The following is a 21829-nucleotide window of genomic DNA, read 5'->3' on the forward strand; positions in this document are numbered from 1 at the left end:
TTAATAATGCAACCTCAGAACAAACTAGAGAACATGGAGAACCTTCAGGAATTGTTTTACCTACAAATTCACGACAAAATAATTTGTGTTTTCAGAGACACACACAAACTGGCAGCACCAAAGGCGCAGGGGTGGAACCAAGAGAGAAAGAGATACATAGGATGCTGGACTTGCTGTTTTAATGAACCCGTGGATAATAGTGCTCACTGTTTCTTTATAACTGAGTATAGCGCATGATTGAAAATGGGCAAGTCCAAATTTTCTCATTACAAAGAAAACCTGTAGCAATTCATCTCAGGTCACTTGGTTCATCGCAAAATTGTCACACTTAAAACAGATGTTCTACTCCTCTAATTAAAACTTCCACTGTGTATATCACTTTGTAAACTACATGGAATTGGGAACTCATCTGATAAATTGAGAGTCAATTAAAAGAGATAAATTGCCTTGATTCCTTTTTAGTACCCTTTCAAACACTGAGCAAGATCACAGAAGCACAATTATCTTCAAAAAACAATAGGAAATAATTATTAGTGTAGTAATCACATCTTTTAGAGAAATTTAATATTGTAACTGAAAAAAAAATAGTAACAAATAATATAAATTTTATCTTCCTAACCCTCACAAGAATTTTCTTGTAGGATTCTGGGCTGGGTCATACTTTGGTAATTACAAAAATCTATAAGAAAATATTAGATCATTAATATAATCCTCTCAATTGACCAAGTATTTACTGAATATTTACTCTATATAATTATGTTGATTAAAAAGAATATAGAACATGGGCTCTTCCTCCACGGGGTTTACAGTCCAGTTAATGGAACAAAAAAATACTCAATTGCTGAAGAAAATTTAAGGTATTTTATTTGAAAGTATTGCTAAGTTTCAAATTATATTCACTATAGAAATTCCGGAGGAGGGTATCAATGAACGACAAGTCAGGGAGGTGATCAAAGAGGTGATTTTCCCTTGTGAAAGATGGTATATTAGTTTGTTAAGTTGCCCTAAAGGAAGAGAACAGACTGGGTAGCTTAAACCTCAGGAATGTATTTCTCACAATTCTGAAGACTGACAGTCTAAGACTCCAGGGTGTTGGCATGTTTGGTTTCTCCAGAGGCTTCTGTCCTTGACTTGGAGACAGCCATCCACATCCTCATATGGCCATTCCTCTATGTGCCCAGATTCTCCATGTCCCTTCCCATTCTTTTTTTTTTTTTTTTTTTTTGTAGTTGTGTATGGACAGAATGCCTTTATTTTGTTTATTTTTTATGCGGTGCTGAGGATCAAACCCAGTGCCTTACACTATAGTATTAGGCATGCGCTCTGTCGCTAAGCTACAACCCAGCCCTCTTTTCCCATTCTTATAGGGATACTCGTCCTATTGGATTAGGAATTCATCCTATGACCTCACTAAATCCTAATTACTTCCATAAATGTCCTGTATCCATACACAATCACTTTTTTAAACCTTATTTTTGAAGTACTAGGGATTGAACCCAACAGCATTCTGCCACTGGACTACATCCCAGCCATTTTTGTTTTTTACATTGAGACAGGGTCTCATTGCCAAGGTCGGCCTCAAACTTGCCATTCTCCTGCCCCCATCTACTAAGTCACTAGAATTATAAGCATGCACCACCATGCCCAGCTCAAATATAATCACATGGAGAACTAGGGCTTCAACAATGGATTTTGTCAAGTTTGAGGTTGGGGTCACAGTTCAGTCCATAAAAAGATGGGATTTGGATGGAGCTATGTTTTGTGGTGAGGGTGGTCAATGATATGATATGAAAGAATACAGCCAGGAATCAACCTCATTAATAGAATAATTATAAGCCATCACTAATACCATTTCATAGTTTGCCTCTATTTACTGCATAGAGTAGGCATATGGAGATAATTTGTAGTGATGATGTACTTTCTTGACCTCCTAATATTATATAAATCTCTGAAAAAGTTGTCAAGTTGTATTATCATTACTAGAATATTTATCGATCTGTTATTGGAGATACTTCATTAAAAGTAGATATACAGGGGCTGGGATTGTGGCTCAGTGGTAGAATTTCCGTCTCACACATGTGAGGCCCTGGGTTCAAACCTCAGCACTACATAAAAAATAAAATAATTAAATAAAGGTATTTTTTTAAAAAGTAGATGTACATGTATTTTAGTTCTAAATTTATGTGATTATATTGCTCAAATAATTTGATTTTTCTGCTTTTCTGTATCTACTGATCAGATTTCAATTAAGTAAGATAGTTTATTGATCTCTAGAAAAAGCAAACCATAAAACTGAATTACAGAGAAATCCATAAGCTTAACTAATGACCCCATGATATCACTGACTTAATACAATAAATATTCATGTTTTTGCTTGGGAAAATTCTGATTAATCTTGGGAAGCCATGCAAGGCAACTATTTTCAATTCAGTAGCTCAGAGATCCAGGCTTTTCTACTCTTGCGATCTTGGCCAAAGGAAAAAGAGATCATAGAGGATGTATATCTGCTCTTAAGTGCCCAACCCTGAATTGACACATAACTCCCATCCCAACCCCAGTGATTAAAAGCATCCCCAGGACCCATATAACTCAAAAGGACTGAAAAATCGGATGTTCCTTGGTGCATCAGAGAGAACAGGCTGTGGATAACTGAAAGAAGTCTCTACCACACTGAGTCCTTCCACGTAGTTTATGTAGAATTGAGCAAACAGGACAAGCATGTGTAATAGGGAACAAGATTAGGAACACATTTATGTAATTTTAAAATGGAATGCAAGTATTTAGAACTTTCAGTGTCCCATTTTACACAGAAAACTGAAAAAAGTACACTTACCACCATCTTGCTTTCCTGTTAAATACCATGATTGTGTGCACATGCAATATATAACTCTGTTCAAACATGTATGCTCTTACATCAGACAGCTGCTACCAGAGTAACTCAATAATTACAAGTTTAAAAATCCTCATGTTGAAAATTACAAACCCAAGGACCTGTAATTCACAGAATGCTTGTTTTGCTGCTCACTTGATATGTTTTATTGAATTTGAAAGAAATAAAGGAAAATTCTTTGTAGGGTCATTGAGATAATTATTTCATCATAAATGTAGATGAAATTGGTAGGTGATACAGTAACCTGAAATTAAGTATCATTATCACATTTATGTGAAGAGTAGTTTCCAAACCTTTTAAGTATTGACATATTTTCAGTGCTTTCTACATTGAAACCATTTTCAAGAGATTACAAACCATCGTTAAGTTTCACTGTTGGAATATACAATAGGAAATAAATTTGAGAAGACCAAAACCCTCAATTATTACAAATTTTTGTTAATTGTCCTTCACTTTTCCCAAGATTTTTATTCTGAAACAGAGGGAAGGAAACTCTGTAAACTTTGAATCCCAACTCTTCTTGATCACTCTTAGTGACGACCAGCATTTGATTTTCCTCCTTGGACACTTTTTCACTATCACTTTATGTTGTCTCATGCTCTGGTTATTACTGAAGGTTTGAGTTTCTAGAATTATCTTCTCTTTCCTTTCAACATTCTCCCCTTGGGTCACCCCATAGAGTTCCATGAGTCTAAGCACCATTTATATACTGATATATCCCAAAATTTTCGCTCTGACCCCTTCCTTAGACTCCAGATTGATATCCAGCTTTCTTCTGTCTCTGCCTAGACATCCCATTCATCTCAATCTTAGCATATGAGAGATGACTTGGCTTATTCTCTAGTCTTCTCCATGTCCCCTAAATGCCCTACTGCTTAGGACAGGAAACCTAGGGGACATCTTTGATTCCTTCTCTTTCTTCACTCCACATTCAATTAAGCAAGTCTTTTTTTTTTAATTTTTTAGTTGTAGTTGGACATAATACCTTTATTTTATTTATTTTTATGTGGTGCTAAGGATTAAACCCAGTACCTTGCACAAGCTAGATGAGCACTCTAACGCTGAGCCACAATCCCAGCCCTCAATTAAGCAAGTCTTGAGTACTCTTCTGCCAAAGTATAACCTGGTTCCTTTCTACTATTCACTAGCTCATGTTAATAATATCACCTGATTATTGCAATAACTTGCTATCTTGTGTCTCTGTGTTTCAGTCTGAAAATACATCTTTTACACAGCAAACCAAGTGCAAAGGGCACAAGAATCAGGGTGCATCACTCCTCTACTTTAAGTCTTCCAATGCTATTCCCAGAACTTAGACTAAAATCCAAGCTTTCATGGTCCTTCATTATTCCTGACCTTATGTTGGTTCCATTTACTCCTGACTGTACTCCCAAATTTCCTCTCTTTTGTCTGTACTTTGATCATCCTGACCCTGTTTGCTCCTCGGGACCTTTGCACTAGATCTTTCCAGTATCTGTGCTGTTATTTCCCAGATTTTCATATGCTCATCACTCAGACTTCATGTCAAAGGAATACTTCCCCAGAGATGCCTTTCTGACATGCCTGCCTTTATTATGTTACATTTTCTGACTCCATAGAAGTCCTCATGATAATACCAAACATTGGCCTAAAAAATTACCTATCAGTCAATCATTATCTGCCATCATTATTGAAAAGGTTTTATACTTAAAAGGCATTTGGTGCATACTCAATTTTCTTAGGCTAAGACAGAACATGGGTGCCAAACACTAATAAGGAACATGTACTAAGATAAGGGGAGGCACAATGGAGGAAGTATGGGTCTCATAAGCACAGTAAAGAAGCCAATAAATACTTTGAATAATCATTTTTAAAGTGTCTTCTTGGCTGTGTTTAAAATGAGTCCACAGCATCAATTCACCTAGATTGGGGCAGCTACAAGAACAAGGGAAGAGAAGACCACTGACATGTATCACAGAGGAAGGATGGAGAGGCCTCGCTGAGGAAGAAATAGAAGACAAAGTCCACGGTTCTCTGATTCAAATGCAGGAATGAGGTCACACTGGGAGATAATTATGCTACTCACATCAATGAGGAAGTCAGAGAAACTGGAAAAAATAATTTTGCTTTTTAAGTTACTATTTCACATTAGGTCTGGCCCTGAAATAAATATAGCCTATGGACAATAAGAGAGAAAACTAAAAGTGGAGTGAGATATCAAGAATGGCAATATAAAGTTAAGACTTATCCCTTATTTTAACCACCCAGTTATTAAAATGACATATGCATTCAACACCTTCGTTATTGGACTCCTCCTGGGGCAGTGTGGATTGTGGAGAAAGAGATGAAGGTAGCCTCTTAGAGTCTGCAAGAATATTAGTACATTAACCAACCACCTGTCTTCCATGGTGGGGTCAACAAATTCGGACTGGAGGTCAAATCCAGACTGTCATGTTCTTTTTCATGGATGGTAAGCTAACAATTTAAAATTTTTTAAATGGTTGGAAAAATCAAGAGTCATGATATATCATAACACACAATAACTATGTAATATGCTTTTAAATTTTTATTGCAACATAGTCATGCCCTCTCATTAACTTGCTGAATATGGCTGCTTTGGGGAAGGCACATCAGCAGAGTCTAGTTGAGACTGAGACCATGTGCCACTGAGCTTAAAATATCTATTCCCTGGCTCTTTACAGAAAAGGGATTTTGTGCATGCTAAAAAAGACATGAGGAAGGAGGTTTATGGCTGAATCACAACTAAACTAGCAAGACAGAGGGAGCTAGTAGAAGAGAATCAGATAAAAACTGGATGTACATATAAAGAGCATGCCACCATCTGAGCTGAGGTTATAAAACCCAAAGAGGAGTTAGTGGGCAAAGCCTCTATGAAAGGACTGCTGCTCAGTTTCTCAAAGAGGGGTATATGCCTTTCTCCCATACGTGGCTATGTGCCAAGGAGTAATGAGAAACTCAGGTCCTAATAAACATGGTACATCTACTGGAAGGTGATTTCTTGGGAATGCTGGGGGAACCATTTTGCATTTAAAATGAAGACACTTCATTGAGTAGAATGCAAAATTTGCATGAATTTTTATAGTAAAATCAGAAGTCAAATAAACATGATCTGGTTATAATCCCAGAGTTACGAATTTGCTTTTTTGTCTTTAAGGATACGTTCATATAAAAGTTTAAAAATATACTACATGGAGTGCTCCAAGGAGGATTCCTGGATAAAGACAATTGTCATTCTTGAAGGCATTAACTTGAACCTGGGAAGCAAAAAGCTGTGACTCTCAACTCCAATCTGTTGGTGGTATTCCTTTGGAACCCTATTATTGGAAAGTATTGTGTTTTATTCAGAGGTTAAAAGCATGTGATTAACAATGTCTGCTAGAGCTGAAGTGGCAGCACGTGGCAGTTTGATTCAAATCTATGATTCGTCATAGATTCATATGGGAATCTGTCTAAACCTTTATTCCGCATTATTTTTTGGACTGCTCAGCCTCTTAATCTGATTTAGCATGTTTATCATCTATTTTTAAAGCTGTATTTGCAATTATATTTCTACCTTCACGATTCCAAAAGTATCAGCTAAGATACTGAGCATGTCAAAGTTTACCATTAAGGAACTGAAAATTTTACAAAAATAATCATTATAGTCCATTCAATCATTAAAAGTGTGGCATCCAATGTGGAAAAATTTAAAGACTAAGGAACAGGGAGGTATTTAGCAAAATAACAGCTGGACAGATAAGACAACTGGTAAAAACAAAGGTATAATTGGAGGAAGGTAATCCAGGGATGAGAATAATATTTAGGAATAATGAAATAACCTAGAGAGACAGAGAACCAGGCCTAGGACAAAAGAAAAAAAATGGAAGAGATGGAAAGAAAGTAAAGAGATGTTTCTAAGGTAGATTCATTAGAATTTAGCAATTGATCCTATACAGGGAACCACGGAAGTCAATGATAAATACAAGAGCCTTTGTTTAAGCAACAAAATAGATAAAAGATACTTTTAACTATGAAGGTTGGAAGAGGAGTAATTTTGGAGACAGGTCTTGGTGGTTCTGCTGATCATCTGTTTGCTCTTAGAGTTACCCTATGTATCACGGAACATTGTGTTACCCAGAATCCTTTGCCCGACAGGTTTGAACAACAGCAGACACTGAGGGAAAGGGGGACGTCCATATTTCTTCCCTCTCACTTTGGCTCAAGCAGTATTTCTCATAGTGACCAGGTCATCTCTAGGACTTCAGCTCCTACCAGACAAGCTTTCTGTCCTTGGTTCCAGCTCCTGCCCCAGCTATCTAATTCTCTGTGGGGGGCCTGGGCATCTGAGTTCTGGAAATTCTACCTTTTGGGTAACCCTTTTCACCCTAAGGATGATAGAGGCTTCCTGTTGTTGCTACTCTCTAGGTTGTCCTAGTAATCCATCTTGGTTTCTTGGCTCATGTATCACCTGCATAATCAATTTATGATGTTAAATTTCCTGTTTGAAATACTTAGATTGGTGTATCTCCCTAACTGCATCTTGCAACTACATGAGTTCAGTTTATATATGTTGTTTATAACAAGGAGACAGAAATCAAGTAGATGTAAATAAATTCCCATGAGAATGTAAGTTTTAGCAAATAATGGCTAGGCACCAATCAATAAATTTAAAGATTCTAATACTTTCATAAATATATTATTGTTGGTAAGGAGAAATTTTTGAAAGAAAATGTCCAATGAACAAGATAACAGGTAATAACTTGTGTAGTACTTAAAATATACCATGCTATGATGAGCATGCATTTTACATTTCACCAAATATATTCCCCAAGACAATTCTCATAGTTGTCCCTTGGTATCTGTGCAGCATTGGTTCCAGGAGTCCCTATGGATGACAAACATCCAAAGATGCTTGAATCGTATCAAATGGTGTATCTGCATAAAATGCATATCCTCCCATTTACTTTAAATTGTCTCTAGATTATTTGCAACTCTTAATATGATGTAAATGCTACATAAATAGTTGTCATACTGTATTATTTAGGCAATGACAAGTGTACATGTTCAGTACAATTTTTTTTTCAAATATTCTTGATTCACAGTTGGGTTAGTACACTGATGTGGAATCTACATAAATGGCAATATGACTACATATTTTAGTCCTTAAAACACAGCCCTACATGCACATAGTACTGTGATCTCCACTTCACAGATACCAAAACTGTCCTGGAGAGATTTATCCCAGTCAACTCCGGATTGGAACAAGAACTCTGGGTCTCAAATTGTCACTTTTAACTACTAATAATTTATAGTGAAACATACCCTGAAAATAATATTATTAAATTTAAAAATTTTTAAGGACCATTATTTGGAAAGAGGGCTGTAAAAAAAATATTGCATTTTTTCCTAAATGTATTCCTAAAGTAAAAAATCCACAAAAATTAATTTTAAAGTTTTTAATGCACAAAAGAACAGAAACAGAACAGGCATCAACTTATTAACAATGAAGCACTATATAAAGGAGACCCCTCCCCACTTAGTAAATAAGAATATAGTGTAAATAGACATGAAAGGAGGTGAGCACTTTAGGATTAAATGCAAACCCTAAAGTTGTATACAACATTCATATATGGCTTATTATTATCTCATAGCAATATTTTCATAATGATGCATATGACATTTATACGTATCCGTAAGATGCTTTTGACTCAAATGTTAACAAAAATGAAGAGGTAGTTTTGCCAATGCAAGGTGAAAAAAGGGTTTTACCTTACTTTGGTTTCCTCAATAATCTACAACCATTTATTTAGTCCTAAGTTTTCTCCTGGATCAGTCAGGAAGGTAATGATGTTTTAAAAGAAGCCAATTTTTAACTAATAACCTGTTGCCCTGAGTAGACAGTGATGTTTATGAAACAACTGCTCTGTAAGTCGACTGGGAAGTTTCTATCATGTTCCTCTGTTTTGGATATGAAATGGATTCTGGCTTACTGGAAATCTGTTTACATCTGACCAGCAGTTGTAGCAATTCAACCATTTTTCTCCTCAATTCTGTTCCTGGATTCATGATACAAATTTAGAGAGGGCCAAGAATATTGGTAGGTGCCAGTAAAAGTCAGGGATTGGGTTAACTTTTTTTTTTTAAGTCAGAAATAAACTACACTGTGAGTAATACAATTGCATATAGTTCTTCATGCTTCATAAAGCCATCACATAATAGACTCAGAGTTCTGGCTTCTGATGGCCAGATGTCACATGCTGCTTTTTTTGTGGGACACACGGACTGGGGAAGGTCTGCTGATACTGAAACTTTAATACCAGTCATTTGACTATGTACAAATTAGCTTATCCTATCTTTACAATGAGAAATAAGCCCAAACACACAAAAACAAGTTCCAAGAGGCAACAAAACATTTGTCAATTTGCAAAACTAAGTCATTTTACCAGACAATGGTTAGAAACCACTAGAAACAAAGTGACATCATATTAATCAGTTATGACTTATTACACACAAGAAAGCATAAATATACAGTAAATAGGACTTTGTATGTAGCCCCAGCAGAATATGTACATGTTAGCACGGCACTGAAACTGAACAGGAATTTCTGTTGCATATCCCCAGCTAAAAAGCAGCCTCATCACAGGACAGTTTGCAGGTCACAGATGCTTGAGAACACCATGTGGTAACACTAAGCAAATATCCACGGACATTTATCCTTGAAAATGCACAATGTGAGAAATAAAGGTCACAAGTGAATAGCACTTTGCCTGCCGAGCATCTTCTTTCACATAAATAGGCACAAGCGCCTTCTCCAGTGGTGGTCAACAGCCTCACCTCCCGCATGTCCGCAGTGCCCGCATGCGCCCAGTCAATCACAGGTCATGCACTTATAACAGCTTCCACTGGTTAAGGTCAATGAGCTCCTGCCTTTGCAGGCTCCAGATTCAAATCAAAGCATAAATAACCCAGAGACCATGCTTGGGGCTCCTCCTTTCACAATGTTACTAAGAACACTGTACACCAGTGTGCGGGAGTGGAGAGTAGCTTTGTGCACCTTTGCAAAACAACACCCCGCCCCCAGACACCATACACATCTTTTATTGGTTTGCTCTGTCTGTAGCTAGGAAGACACTGTGTTGCTCTTGAGCTCTTTCTATCAGCTTCCTCTTCTTCTTCTTGTTCCTCTTCTCCTTTGCCTTGGGTGTTCTCTTCCCTACAATGGGGGAAGGAGAATTAAAAAGGAGAGACGTCAGAAAAGGCCCTTTCTTTAGGAAAGAAAACACAAAACATTGTGAGTTTTGCACAAAGCCCATCTGGAAAACATCACCTATGGAAAAAGCAGCCTCAAAGAGAAAATTGTTCACATTAATTTTGACGGAATAATAATAATTTACTAAATTGGATATGCTGTCTAAAACAGAGACTGATCTTCCTGTTACAGGGAACTGGCATATTTAAAAACCTCCCAGCGGCCAGATCAGTCTTTCAAATATCATCCTGCCACAAAAATTCACAAAAATTTATCCCCTCCTACTTTTAACAATGCTACCCTTTACTAGACATCTTTACATCTTTCTACTGCTCCACATGTCAGTGGGTCGAAAGAAAATAAGCACCTATCTACAGTAAATATACCAGAAGTTTCAAACTACCCTCTCCCTGTCCCAGAGGAAGGGAGTCTTGCTGTTAACATTACTCCCTTTATGTTCTCCAAACACCAGTATGTGAAATGACATATGTGCCATGCTTTTTAACTTTCTATAACAATTCATGGGGACAGCATTATGTGTCTATGGGTTCTTTTCTAAACTCCTAGACAAGCTGTTCACGAACAAAAAGAACACTTGTTTGTTCTGATATACTGTTTTACTACCAGAAAAATCACACCAACTTATTCCTTTTTTCTTGTCTTAGCAACTAGGAAGCCCAGACCACAAACTAAATAGTTGGCTTTCCTCCACCAGGAGTTTTGGGGTACAGTTTTCCCTCTGCCATATTATACATCTTATACTTTATGGTTATGGTCTATAGTTTTTTTTTTATTTATTAGTTATTGGCGGACACAACATCTTTGTTTGTATGTGTATGTGGTGCTGGAGGATCGAACCCGGGCCGCACGCATGCCAGGCGAGCGCGCTACTGCTTGAGCCACATCCCCAGCCCCCTGGTCTATAGTCTTAATGTAGAGGGTTTTAGCATTTCTTTGCATATATGTATGCATAAGATTGAAGGAAGAAAAAAAATTAGGAGCCCAAGATATTTGGTTTTGGTCTACTGCCCTCTGTAGGTTCTAACCACATAGGATCCATAGGATTTATAGGAGAGAAAAGGGCTTTTAGAATCTCTGGTATTTTACAGAAGGTAAATCACTGCTGTACACCTTCAGCACAGAAAGATTCTTCAGTCAACTTGGAAAACATTCTACAGTTATTCTTCCTCTCCTACAGTCCCCACCTCTGTGGGATCTCTTAGTTCTACAAAGCTTGCTTTCTGTTCCTGTGGGGTGCAGCCATTAGATGCCACAGTAATCAGCACCACTGATGCACATCCAATTCTAATTAATACTCTTCAACCTCCCCACACCTACAAATCTCACTATCCTAGACCTTTTCATTGCAATCTAGGCAATAGAGACAGTGACTGATACCAAAAGAAACCAGATTAGCTAAATACATGTCTTAGGAGGCCAGAGCCATCCAAGATTAAGGGAGGCCTGTGATTTCTAAATCAAGGGAGGCACTTCTCATTTTCTGATCAGAAAGGATCTGTTTCTATAGAGGATGGAAAATGGTCATATTCTTCAAGACCCTAGCACAGTGATTGGCACATGTCGATTTTCAATAGATGTTTGCTAGGCAAACATTTTTATTGCTAGAAAAAAGATAAAAAGAATAACTTACTTTAATAGGACACTACATTAAAATAATGAGAACATGATCATGCCCTCATATTAAATTATAAAGGTCCTTGAAGTTAACTTCTGGTTCTCATTAAATTCTGGCATTAATGTTATAATGGCATTTTGCCATCTTTAAACATAGTTAATCCTACCCAATGAAACCTTAGTCCAAGCCATCATTAATCAAAGCAGCTGTAAAGTTACAACTATTTAGTAACATTATCTCTAATGATGAGACACACCTAATGAGGGCAGAGAGGAATACCTAACATAAAATAGGATATTTTAAAAGAATCTTCAATTATAAAGTTTTACAAAGTTTTCTCAGTAAATAACTACAAAACTCCTTAGTTAAAAAAAAATCATTGTTGGCTACATTTAAAAAATTCATTTGGTTTATGCTTCGTTTATATAAAGCCTAGAGTTTCTTTTAAAAGCAAATCAAAATTAAGTGAATGGAAAAATAGGCTAACTAGATTCTTAAAGTGTTCTGCTAGAAGAAAACTAATGAATGCTATTTAACAAAAGCATTTCATATTCACAATTTCAATTCTTCATGACTACATAGTTGAAAATTATATGTGCACTACTTTAATGGAAAATTTATACAAAATGACTATAAGCTCTCCTTTGAGGTGGCCTATTTTGTGTCACCCAATTTATTATTCTGATATAACTGTGAATATGCAATGGTTATTGGGTTTGTGAGCTGATATGATATTGTGTAACAGGGAAGTTACTCAATATTTGCATAAGGTGGTTAGTATCTCTTCCAGAATTTCAGCAATGCTTCTGAATACTTAGTCATATAAAATTTTTCAAATTGTACAATTATTTCTCTGACAATAGGTTATGTGATACCAATTCCAACTAATAATGTTTTCAGGCCCCTGATGAAAATCCTAAAGATTTTTCTCAGAAATCTTTTTGAATGACATCTCTGCTATTGTTTGGTTGGTTTTACTTCTGGCCAGTCCCATTTCACATGTAGAATATATTGCAAATACCAAAGATTTAAGATGGTTAGCCAAGATGTGACCACAGACAGGCCTAAATTAACTAAAAATATTTTTTGGTCCATAATAGTTTGTTCTGACTTTAAACTCAACTCAATGTAATAAAAAATATTAAAACATAAGGTATAGAAAGGATTTACATATGTTTTCTTCTGAACTCAAATTTATTATGTTTTTGAAAATCTATCATGAAGATCAATGCCAACAAAAATATATAATGAAAATAAGTTCTATTGGGCTTGCAAGTATGCTAATTTCTATTTCTTCTTCATTTCTTTTCATCTGTGGATATGACACTTGGAAGATGACTTCTAGACTTCGGATTATCACACATTCTCAAGATATTTGTGCTACACAGGAAGGATTTTAAGTATAATATACCAGTCACCCAAATGGAAATTTAGCTCTTCTTATTCTCAAGTTTATGAAAGAAGATTTAGAATAAATACTGCCCTATTAGATACCCACCACACCAAATTTTATTTTATGAGCAGATTGTCAGCCTCCACCATATTCACTCTAGTGACAAATTCTGCACAGTTTTTGTGAGTGCTTTGGGAATGTAGTGGCTTCAGCAGATCATTACAGAGTGACTCTCTTCAAGATCTGGCAGAATGGGGTCTACAGAACAGATCTTTTAAGATCTGTTATGTGGACACAAGAATGACAACTGATTTAAATATTGCCACATTTAGGGAATTCAGTGTGATTTAATGGGGAAAGGCAACCTCTGGGGAAGAAGCTTTCTAACTGAGAAAAGTCATGTAACTGAGTTGTCTGGTAAGGAATTCTATTCGTGATACTTGGTTTCTTCATTTGTAAAATAAAAAAAACAATTATTATGTTTCACTAGCTAGGTATGGGACATTATGGGACAAAGTCGTTTTCCAGCAATAAGATGAAACATGTAAAACATCACATCAAGACAAGATTATCAAAGCCACAGTCTAACCAATATGATCACACTGACTTGTACACATGTGGAAGTGTTCCAAGGGAATAGCTCATCAACTCAGCTGTGGCAAGAAATGAACAACCCCTTATGGAAATACTCCCAACATCTAGCTGTGGATTGCTGCCATTAGAATCAGAAACAGGGGACACTGTTCTGCACCAATGTATAAGGCAGACCCATGAATTATGTGAAACTATGAAAATACTGACTCAACTGCCAGTTAGACACCAAAATCATTCTTTCCCAAGTTCCCAAATTTAAGGAAGGTCTTCAAATGGTTTCCCTCTCACTAGGTTCCAGGTAAGAATCTATGCATCATTGGAGCAAAAGTTTTTGTGCTTTCATCAGTAAAGCACAGAGGTTGTGTAGGGTTTCCTACTAAATACTGTTTTTAGAAAGACTTTGTGAAGGTAAATGTGATGGAAAATAACTGAATAAAAAATTCAGTATAATTATAAAAAAAGTATACAGGTTTACATACACATCATACTACCTCCATACATATACATACAAACAAGAGAAAGGTAAACCACATGACCAATGTATTGAACTATAATTAGGACTATGACAACAGTGATCATCTAAGACTAGGCTAACTGCTTAAATTTGGAGAAATTTTTGATGCTCTGGATATCACTGCCTTTATAATGTCACCTTGGACACTTAAGTTCAGAGACTGAGGCATCCTTTTAAATTGCTAAAATTGATGGATGTGAAGCCTGTTTGTCCACCACTCTGGTGAATCTTGCTATACTTTACAGGATACTCTGGAGCAGAACAGAAAAGTTTGCTCCAGATCTTGAGTCTATGGTCTGAATTGTAGACAATGAATAGCAATTAGGCAATTTCTTTTTCTCATATGGGCAATTTGAGTTTGCACAAGAATAAGTAGCAACAGAAATGTATTTATTTAAGAATGATGAATGATTCTCTGGAAAAATGCCAGGTGGTTCCTAAAATATTTTAAAAGCTCACAAAAATAAACAAAAGACCTAAATACAATTCATAAAAAGTAGCTAATAAATATAAACAACTCAAACTACCAAATGAAATGAGATGTCAGTGCAAAGATTTTTAAAAGTAAAAGTACCTAAAGCTGGTAAGAATGTGGCAAGACAGGCATTGGAATCGATTAAAAGAATATAAAATTGACAGTCTTTCTGCAAAGCCATCTGGCAATGTGTACCAAAGCACTAAAAAATATTCATAACTTCTGACTGGGATCTAGGAATCTATCCTAGGAAAATAATCTAAACTTGAACAAAGATTTATACATGGAGATGTTTAGTATAATACTGAAAAAAACTGTAAATTACCTAAATGTCCAACTGCAATTTTTCATGACCTCTTCTTTTTATGATTACTGAAGCAATAAACTGTGCTTTCAACTATGAATTGGAGTATTGCATATTTTAAGGCCAGAGCAATTAAAATTTCTCTCCAATAGTACTACTGTTGCATGTCTCTAAAACTTTGCCTGTAATACAAATGCACTCAATGTGGTGTTTAGCAAATTCTTCTGTGCAGCATTTGATGATAACTGGATCGAAGATATCAAAGATTAAGAACTACTGACCTAAACCCTTCAGACAATGAGAATGGATGTTAGTTCATAAAGGCTCACCCTTGCCCCAAATCTGGAAAGGAATCCAAATAGATGCAAGTAGACAATATGATGAGCACACCTAGGATCTACCACAGCCGTCTCAAATAGCCTCAGATAAAAATCTTTTCACTGTCCCTTATTCAGAACAATATTTAATTGAAAAGTAAAGATTGTATATATTTGTGGTCTACAATTTTTTTTTTGTGTGTGTGTGTGTGTGTGTAGTGAAACAGCTAAAGCTAATTAACACATCCATCACCTCATGAACTTATCTGTGGTGGGAACATTTAAAATCTCTTCGCAATTTTCAAGTATACAGATTATTATTTACATCGGCTTGGGAGTCAGAAGTGCAGGTAAGGTAGAAAGTATAAAGCAAATGAACTAATACTGGATCCTTCTTATTCATAGTGCAAAGTTCTTCAAGTGCCATTTTTAGTAACATCCATCTGGTTTTTTTAGAAATACACCTCTTTTCACTAAAAACATTTCACAGATAGCTATCTTTTGAAAGGACCAGCAACAGCTAATGCTTTAATGATTGGTTGCGCTGATCAAATGTTCTGAGAAAAAAAATAACATTTATTGGTTTGTCTGCAGAATATTAAAGTGTTGAAAAACAACAAGCCACCTACTAAGGAGAGTTTAGTGGGCATCTTGAATTTCAAGTGATCACTTGACAATCTTCCAAGTGGTCACTTAGTCATTTCATCTTCATAAAAGAACATGTGTTTTAAAAACCTACAATGTAGAGATAACTTTCGCGTAGTTGTTCTTTTTACAAGGCTATTGGTAGAATGTGATAACTGTTGGAAATCAAAATAGCTGACAAAATGGACTTCTCTAAACATTCAAACATGAAAGTCATTCAAAATATCAGGATTCAGAATACTACCTATGTAGATCACACTAATTTATGATTCAATAAACCCATGAACTGAACAGAAAATAGCTGGCTCTGTTACTGTCCTAAGTATTTGCCATGTTTTTATTATAATCAGAATGGTACAAAATGGCTTGTTCAGTTAAGACTTCTCAATTCTTCTTTCAAAAGATTTTTTATTAGATATGAGATCCGATACCTATCTTGTTGACGGGAAGTCCTGTTGGGTTTTAAAATCTTGTTTCATGTTCAAAATGGTGAAAATGAAAGAAAGCCAACACTGAAGATCACCTGAGCTCTATAATTAATTACACTAAGGTTTACCACCCAAGCATTTTAAATTTTCATTTTACAGTTCTGAAAAAAAAAAATCATTCTTCTGGTGTATAAAAATGACTTATGGGGGAAAAAAGGTACTTCCAAGACCCTACCAACTCACTTGAAGTGATAAAGAGTACAGCAAAGTAATTGAAATGAGATTCCAACTTGTCCCATAAAATGTTGACCACTCCAGTTGGCTTAACTTAAGCTGTTAGATATCTGGCACTTCAAGCAACAAAGCAATGTTCCAAGGATCACCAAGAATAAGCAAGGAGATGTAGGTTTAAAGCTATCTAAAATTCATAAATACTTTTGGCTCATTATAAAGGACAAAGTTTCTGGGTGAAAGCTGAAAATAAAACTCCCCACAATTTCAGTTTGTGTGAGAAATGAATACATAATTCTACCACAAGGGGGCAATGATTCACTTTTACTTTAGTAAGAGTATTGGATAAGAGGGTTTGGGGGGATTTTTGTTGTTGTTTTAATGTTCAGGGAAGCTTTGGGCCTCTGATTTCTTTTTTTTTTTTTTTTTATTGGATGTTCACAACATTACAAAGCTCATGACAAATCATATTTCATAGATTAGAATCAATTGGGTTATGAACTCCCATTTTTACCCCAAATACAGATTGCAGAATCACATCGGCTACACATCACATTTTTACATACTGCCATATGATTTCTTAAATATTTTATTTTAAGCCAAGTTGGAGAGGTTTTTTTTTTTCTTTCTAGTGAAAGATAAGGTCTGTAGTGGATTAAACAATAAGTAACCAGACCTACGCACAAGGAAAAACATAATTGGAATGTTCTTAAAAAGATGTCTGAGGGTAAAGGTGGCTAATGAGAATATAATTCTAGGATGATGACTCTGCTATCCAAACAGTGATTTAGGGGAAAGCTTTGTTCACAAACCCAGGTTGCCATTTTTCTTATGGGGAAGTTGGCAGAACTGTAAGGGACAGATCTTTTGCTTAGGTCTTTATGAAAAGTTATAAAACTAAAAATTATTTTCACTATCTTTTGGTCAAGAAGATACACAGATCTGGTATCAAGGATGAAAGCTGGATCATGTGCAGCAATTCCTGACAAAAGATCACAATCGGTTGGTCTCCGAGAGCCAGTGGAGCAACAGCAAGGCTCATTTATGAGTCCAACACTGCAAAGTGGGTTAGATACTAGGCAAGTGAGACACAAAAAATTTGGAGATGATCTTACAGATAACTAGTAGCAGAGCTGGGCTTGGAGCACAGGTTTCTCTCTCTCTCTTACATACTTTTGTAGTCTTAAAGGGTCACCAGAAAAAGGATAATTATAGAATTGATTTTTCAAGAAAGGCAGAAAAGCATTAAAAGAGAGCTAATATTACTCTCATCAAGTTCTATGAGATAAGTTATCAACCTTATCATAACTGTGGAAAAAAAAAAAAACCTTTACGAACCATTAAGTACTGTATAGGTAACAACTCATCTGTAACTTAAGCTTTCTATAAATTCATATTGCATTGACTTATTGCTTATTCTTTTGCTTACCTTTTTGCAAGATGAAATCTGGAAAGTTTCTTAAATATGTACATGAGATGGTGGTTCCTATGTTACCATGAGCTGTGTTTTATGCATAATCTCAATTGATGAATGGGAAAAGATAAGTACTCAAACTATACAGCCAGCTTATCAAACAGCTACATGCTCTAAATTTACTCAAAATAAATAAATTTTGCAAAAAATTATTAAGTTCATGTGGTACTCCTAAATAAAAAAAAAAAAGCATCAGGTTTCTCAGAGAAAATGATACAACTATTTTCATTAGATTAGGAGCTTGGGGATAACAAGAATTTCAAGTTCCTCCATAGCTGACTTCATATTATAACATAGTGTACCTTCTAAGATAATTCCATTAGAACAAGAGGATTTAATACCTTCTCTTTGGTCTTAAATCAATAACCATTAACCAAATGAAAAAAAAGGTTCAAGAAATGACATTTAAGACTATCATCATATGGCAAGCATTTATTTAATTTGGATTCAGCCCAATTTCTATGGACCTTAAAGACACATGCAAGCGAAAAGCTACGTTTTCTGCGTGGTGGTTATAGCAGAACATGCATGATTAGACCAGGCCTTCCACCTATTCAGCAGTACTCACATGAACACTTGACATTGGAAGGGAAGCATGTTTCACAAAGGATCACAAACACAGCCCTTCCTCTGTGCTCCTGTAACACTTTGAACTTCTCTCTTTATAAACTTTGCCACTTTCTATTGCAATTTTGTTTGGCTGTTTCTAATAGTTTATAAATAGCTAAAAAAAATAACTATAATTTAATGACAATATGTTCCACAAAGTCCTGGTTCATCTTTCCAAAAAAACAAGTTACAACAGTACTCAAACTTAACCAAGAGAGAGAGAGAAAAGACATGGGGAAAGCTAAACTCCAAATGTGATCAGCAACCAAAACACAGGGTCTTTGTAAATCATCATATTACAAACCCTCCTACCCTTTCTGGGCTCCATTAACTTTGGCTTTATACATAGCCACATAGGCTACCCTGGCCCTGAACAAAACCTGCTACTTTTCAGTTCACCTCTCCCTCTTAGAACAGCTTTGGTCTCTTTGCCTCAATTACATATTCCTAAGAGGAGCCCTCAGCATTCCTCAACCATCTACAAGTCAAATGGTTGCCCAGCTCTTGAATGGGTCACTCCCAGGTCCAGCCCTGGAGTGAGTGGAGTGACACAAGGCTAGAGTGGGCCCGCTTCTGCACGTTTAATATCATGGGGTTGGGGTCATGCAGCCCTAGATTCAAAGTATAACTTTGCTAGTTAGAGATCTTGGATTAGTTTCTTATATTTTATGAACCTTGCTTTTCTCATTTCTAAGCTGACATCTCAGAACTGATGTGAAAGGTGGAAAAAAAATAGGTGTGATGTTCCAAATACCATACCTGGCCCACGAATGCTAACTAAGTTATAGTACATTATAGGCTTTCTCATATGTATTATTTCTAATTCTGCAACAACTCACAAGGTAAGCATTATTTCCATTTTGCCAATGAGGAAATAGGTTTAGAGAACTTAAGTAAATAACTCAAAATCACATAGCTCAGCAGTGATTCAAACCAACATCTGGTGGGTTCTTAAACCTGTACTCTTTAAACTGTACCCTTCGGATCCCTTGTGCCCAGCAAAATGCCTTTGATCTCATAATCATTTTTTCTGAACAAATTAATAATACTAGAGGAAGGCATCACCTTCCCACCTAACCCCACACCACATCAGGGCTCCCCTGGGCTCCATTAGCTCCCCAATGGACCTTGATTTAACCAGTGTTTCTCACATTTATAATTCCCTGGGGTTAAAGCATTCCGAGCCTCAGTTTCCTGGGGTCAAACACCACATTTAGCAGCTCCAACTCAGTATCAATCGTGCACCCGTGGTAATACCCAGAAGAAAGTAAACATAGGTTGCTTATTTTTCACCTGGGATTTAGAAGATGTTTTTAGCCCTGTGATTCCAAAACCAGTTCCCAAGCCCAAAATCCTCCAGAGATTTTTAAAATCTAGGTTCCCTCAGCACAAAAATAACTCTCAAATAAAAGTGCAGAATTTTCTTCACCTTCAGAAGTAATTCATTGTGAAATTAAAACTGCATGCAAGTCTGGAGCATTCAGTTCTGCTGAAAGGGTGTGGCAGAAAGGGAAGGGACTTGGGAACAGGGTAGAGACGTAGTACTAAGGGATCGTGCTTCAAAACACTTGGCAACCTCCTCCTCACTTGCGTTGAGAATCTACCTTGCAAAATGTGAAATGAAGTCAATCTCGTTCTGCCTGGACTCCCTTCACTGGATTCTGCTTGTGGGTGTTGCCCCAAGGAGGGGGAAAAAAAAAAAAAAGATCAAGCTGCCCCTGTCAGGAGGAACATGACATTCAGATTCAGCAAAGAGCCCTTCTTAGATGCTCCAGCCAAGATGTTGTAGGTTACTCATGGGGCAGTCGATTCATTTCTCCTGTGTTCCAGAATCTTAATTTACTCTACAAAACATCAATTTATTCAACAATAGTTTGTTTTGAAAGGCACACTAGTTGGTTTACAAAAATTCTAAAGCTGGGGGAGGGAGAAGAAAACAAAATTGCAGTTGAAAAACATAACTGCAATCAAATATGGGGCTTCTTCATAGTTAGGATGTAGAGTTGGCACTTCAAAAATGGAAGACAAAAACAGTACCTCTCAGTTCAGGTAAGACAAGTACCAAGGTGTCAAGATATAATTAGCTGGAGTGGAGAAAGAAGGAAGCCTATGCCAAGAGGAGACGTGCTTTCGATGAATTGCTTCCAAATCCTTACATGATGATGATCATCATGTAGGTGTAAGCCACTTGCCAGACACCAAGTGCTTTACATGGTTTAACTCACTTTATATTTTTAAAAAAATCCATGAAATAGATTCTTTCTTTATTGTCATTTTCTACAAGGTGCCACAGGCAGTTAATGATAGTGGCAGTATTGTCCCACGCTCACGCTCTTATCCAATGTGCTATTCTTCCTCTCATCTTTCTACCGTGTAGGTGCACTCTCTGGAGGGCCAGAGAGGAAGTCACTGGAATTCTCCTCCTTTCAGTCATAAACTTTTACAAAACCCTCAAACTGTCATTTAGTTAAATGACTGGGCCATTAAATTCATCAAATAGAGCCTGAGGCTATCATTGGTTTGATACAAGTCCAGGATGGTCAAGTGCTTATTATTTTTACAGGACAAGGAAAATAAGCATATGACAAAATAAATAACCTCTATAAGTGAAGACCAAACAACTGTTTAGGTCACTGTAAAATCTTTGCCCACTACCCAAGCAATGGATTTCAACTGCAGGAAAACATTTGTCTACAAGCTTTAAATAAAACATTCAGCAAACCTCACGATTAGTAGAGACATCACATTTTCTATGGTTTCTAAAGATCTACAATCTTGCTGGATCATCTTGAATTCTAGTATCTTTGCCTATGAATACCAGATATTAAGAAACAATCACCATGTTCTGGTTGTTTTAATAAACACCCACTCTTAATGGATTTATTTGTTCTCAACTAAAAATAGCATTTCATACATCAAAAATAGAGACTGTTAAACACATAAACAACATCAGAGGAAGCCATTAGACATGTGTACACACAGACTTGTCATTCTCCAGTTACTATGTTCTTATCAGTTTAGTTCACCTCAGCTTCTAAAGGAAAGCACAGGAAACCAAAAGTTTACTAGTAAAAAAAAAAAAAAAATCAAG

The 21829-nt window shown here is 36.3% G+C and overlaps 1 protein-coding gene across 1 annotated transcript in view; it reads right to left on the reverse strand.

The window, feature by feature from the left end:
• Nucleotides 1-9040: 9040 nt before the first annotated feature.
• The window catches only part of RSPO2 (R-spondin 2), a 148207-nt gene continuing 135418 nt past the window's right edge, over nucleotides 9041-21829 (reverse strand). The window contains exon 6 of the mRNA XM_081266632.1: nucleotides 9041-10082. Coding sequence (XP_081122758.1) covers nucleotides 9967-10082 — 116 coding nt within the window. The 3' untranslated portion in view covers nucleotides 9041-9966. The remainder of the gene's footprint in view (nucleotides 10083-21829) is intronic.

The sequence above is a fragment of the Spermophilus citellus genome (assembly GCF_964194105.1).
Source record: "Spermophilus citellus genome assembly, chromosome: 14".
In the NCBI taxonomy this organism is placed as follows: Eukaryota; Metazoa; Chordata; class Mammalia; order Rodentia; family Sciuridae; genus Spermophilus; species Spermophilus citellus.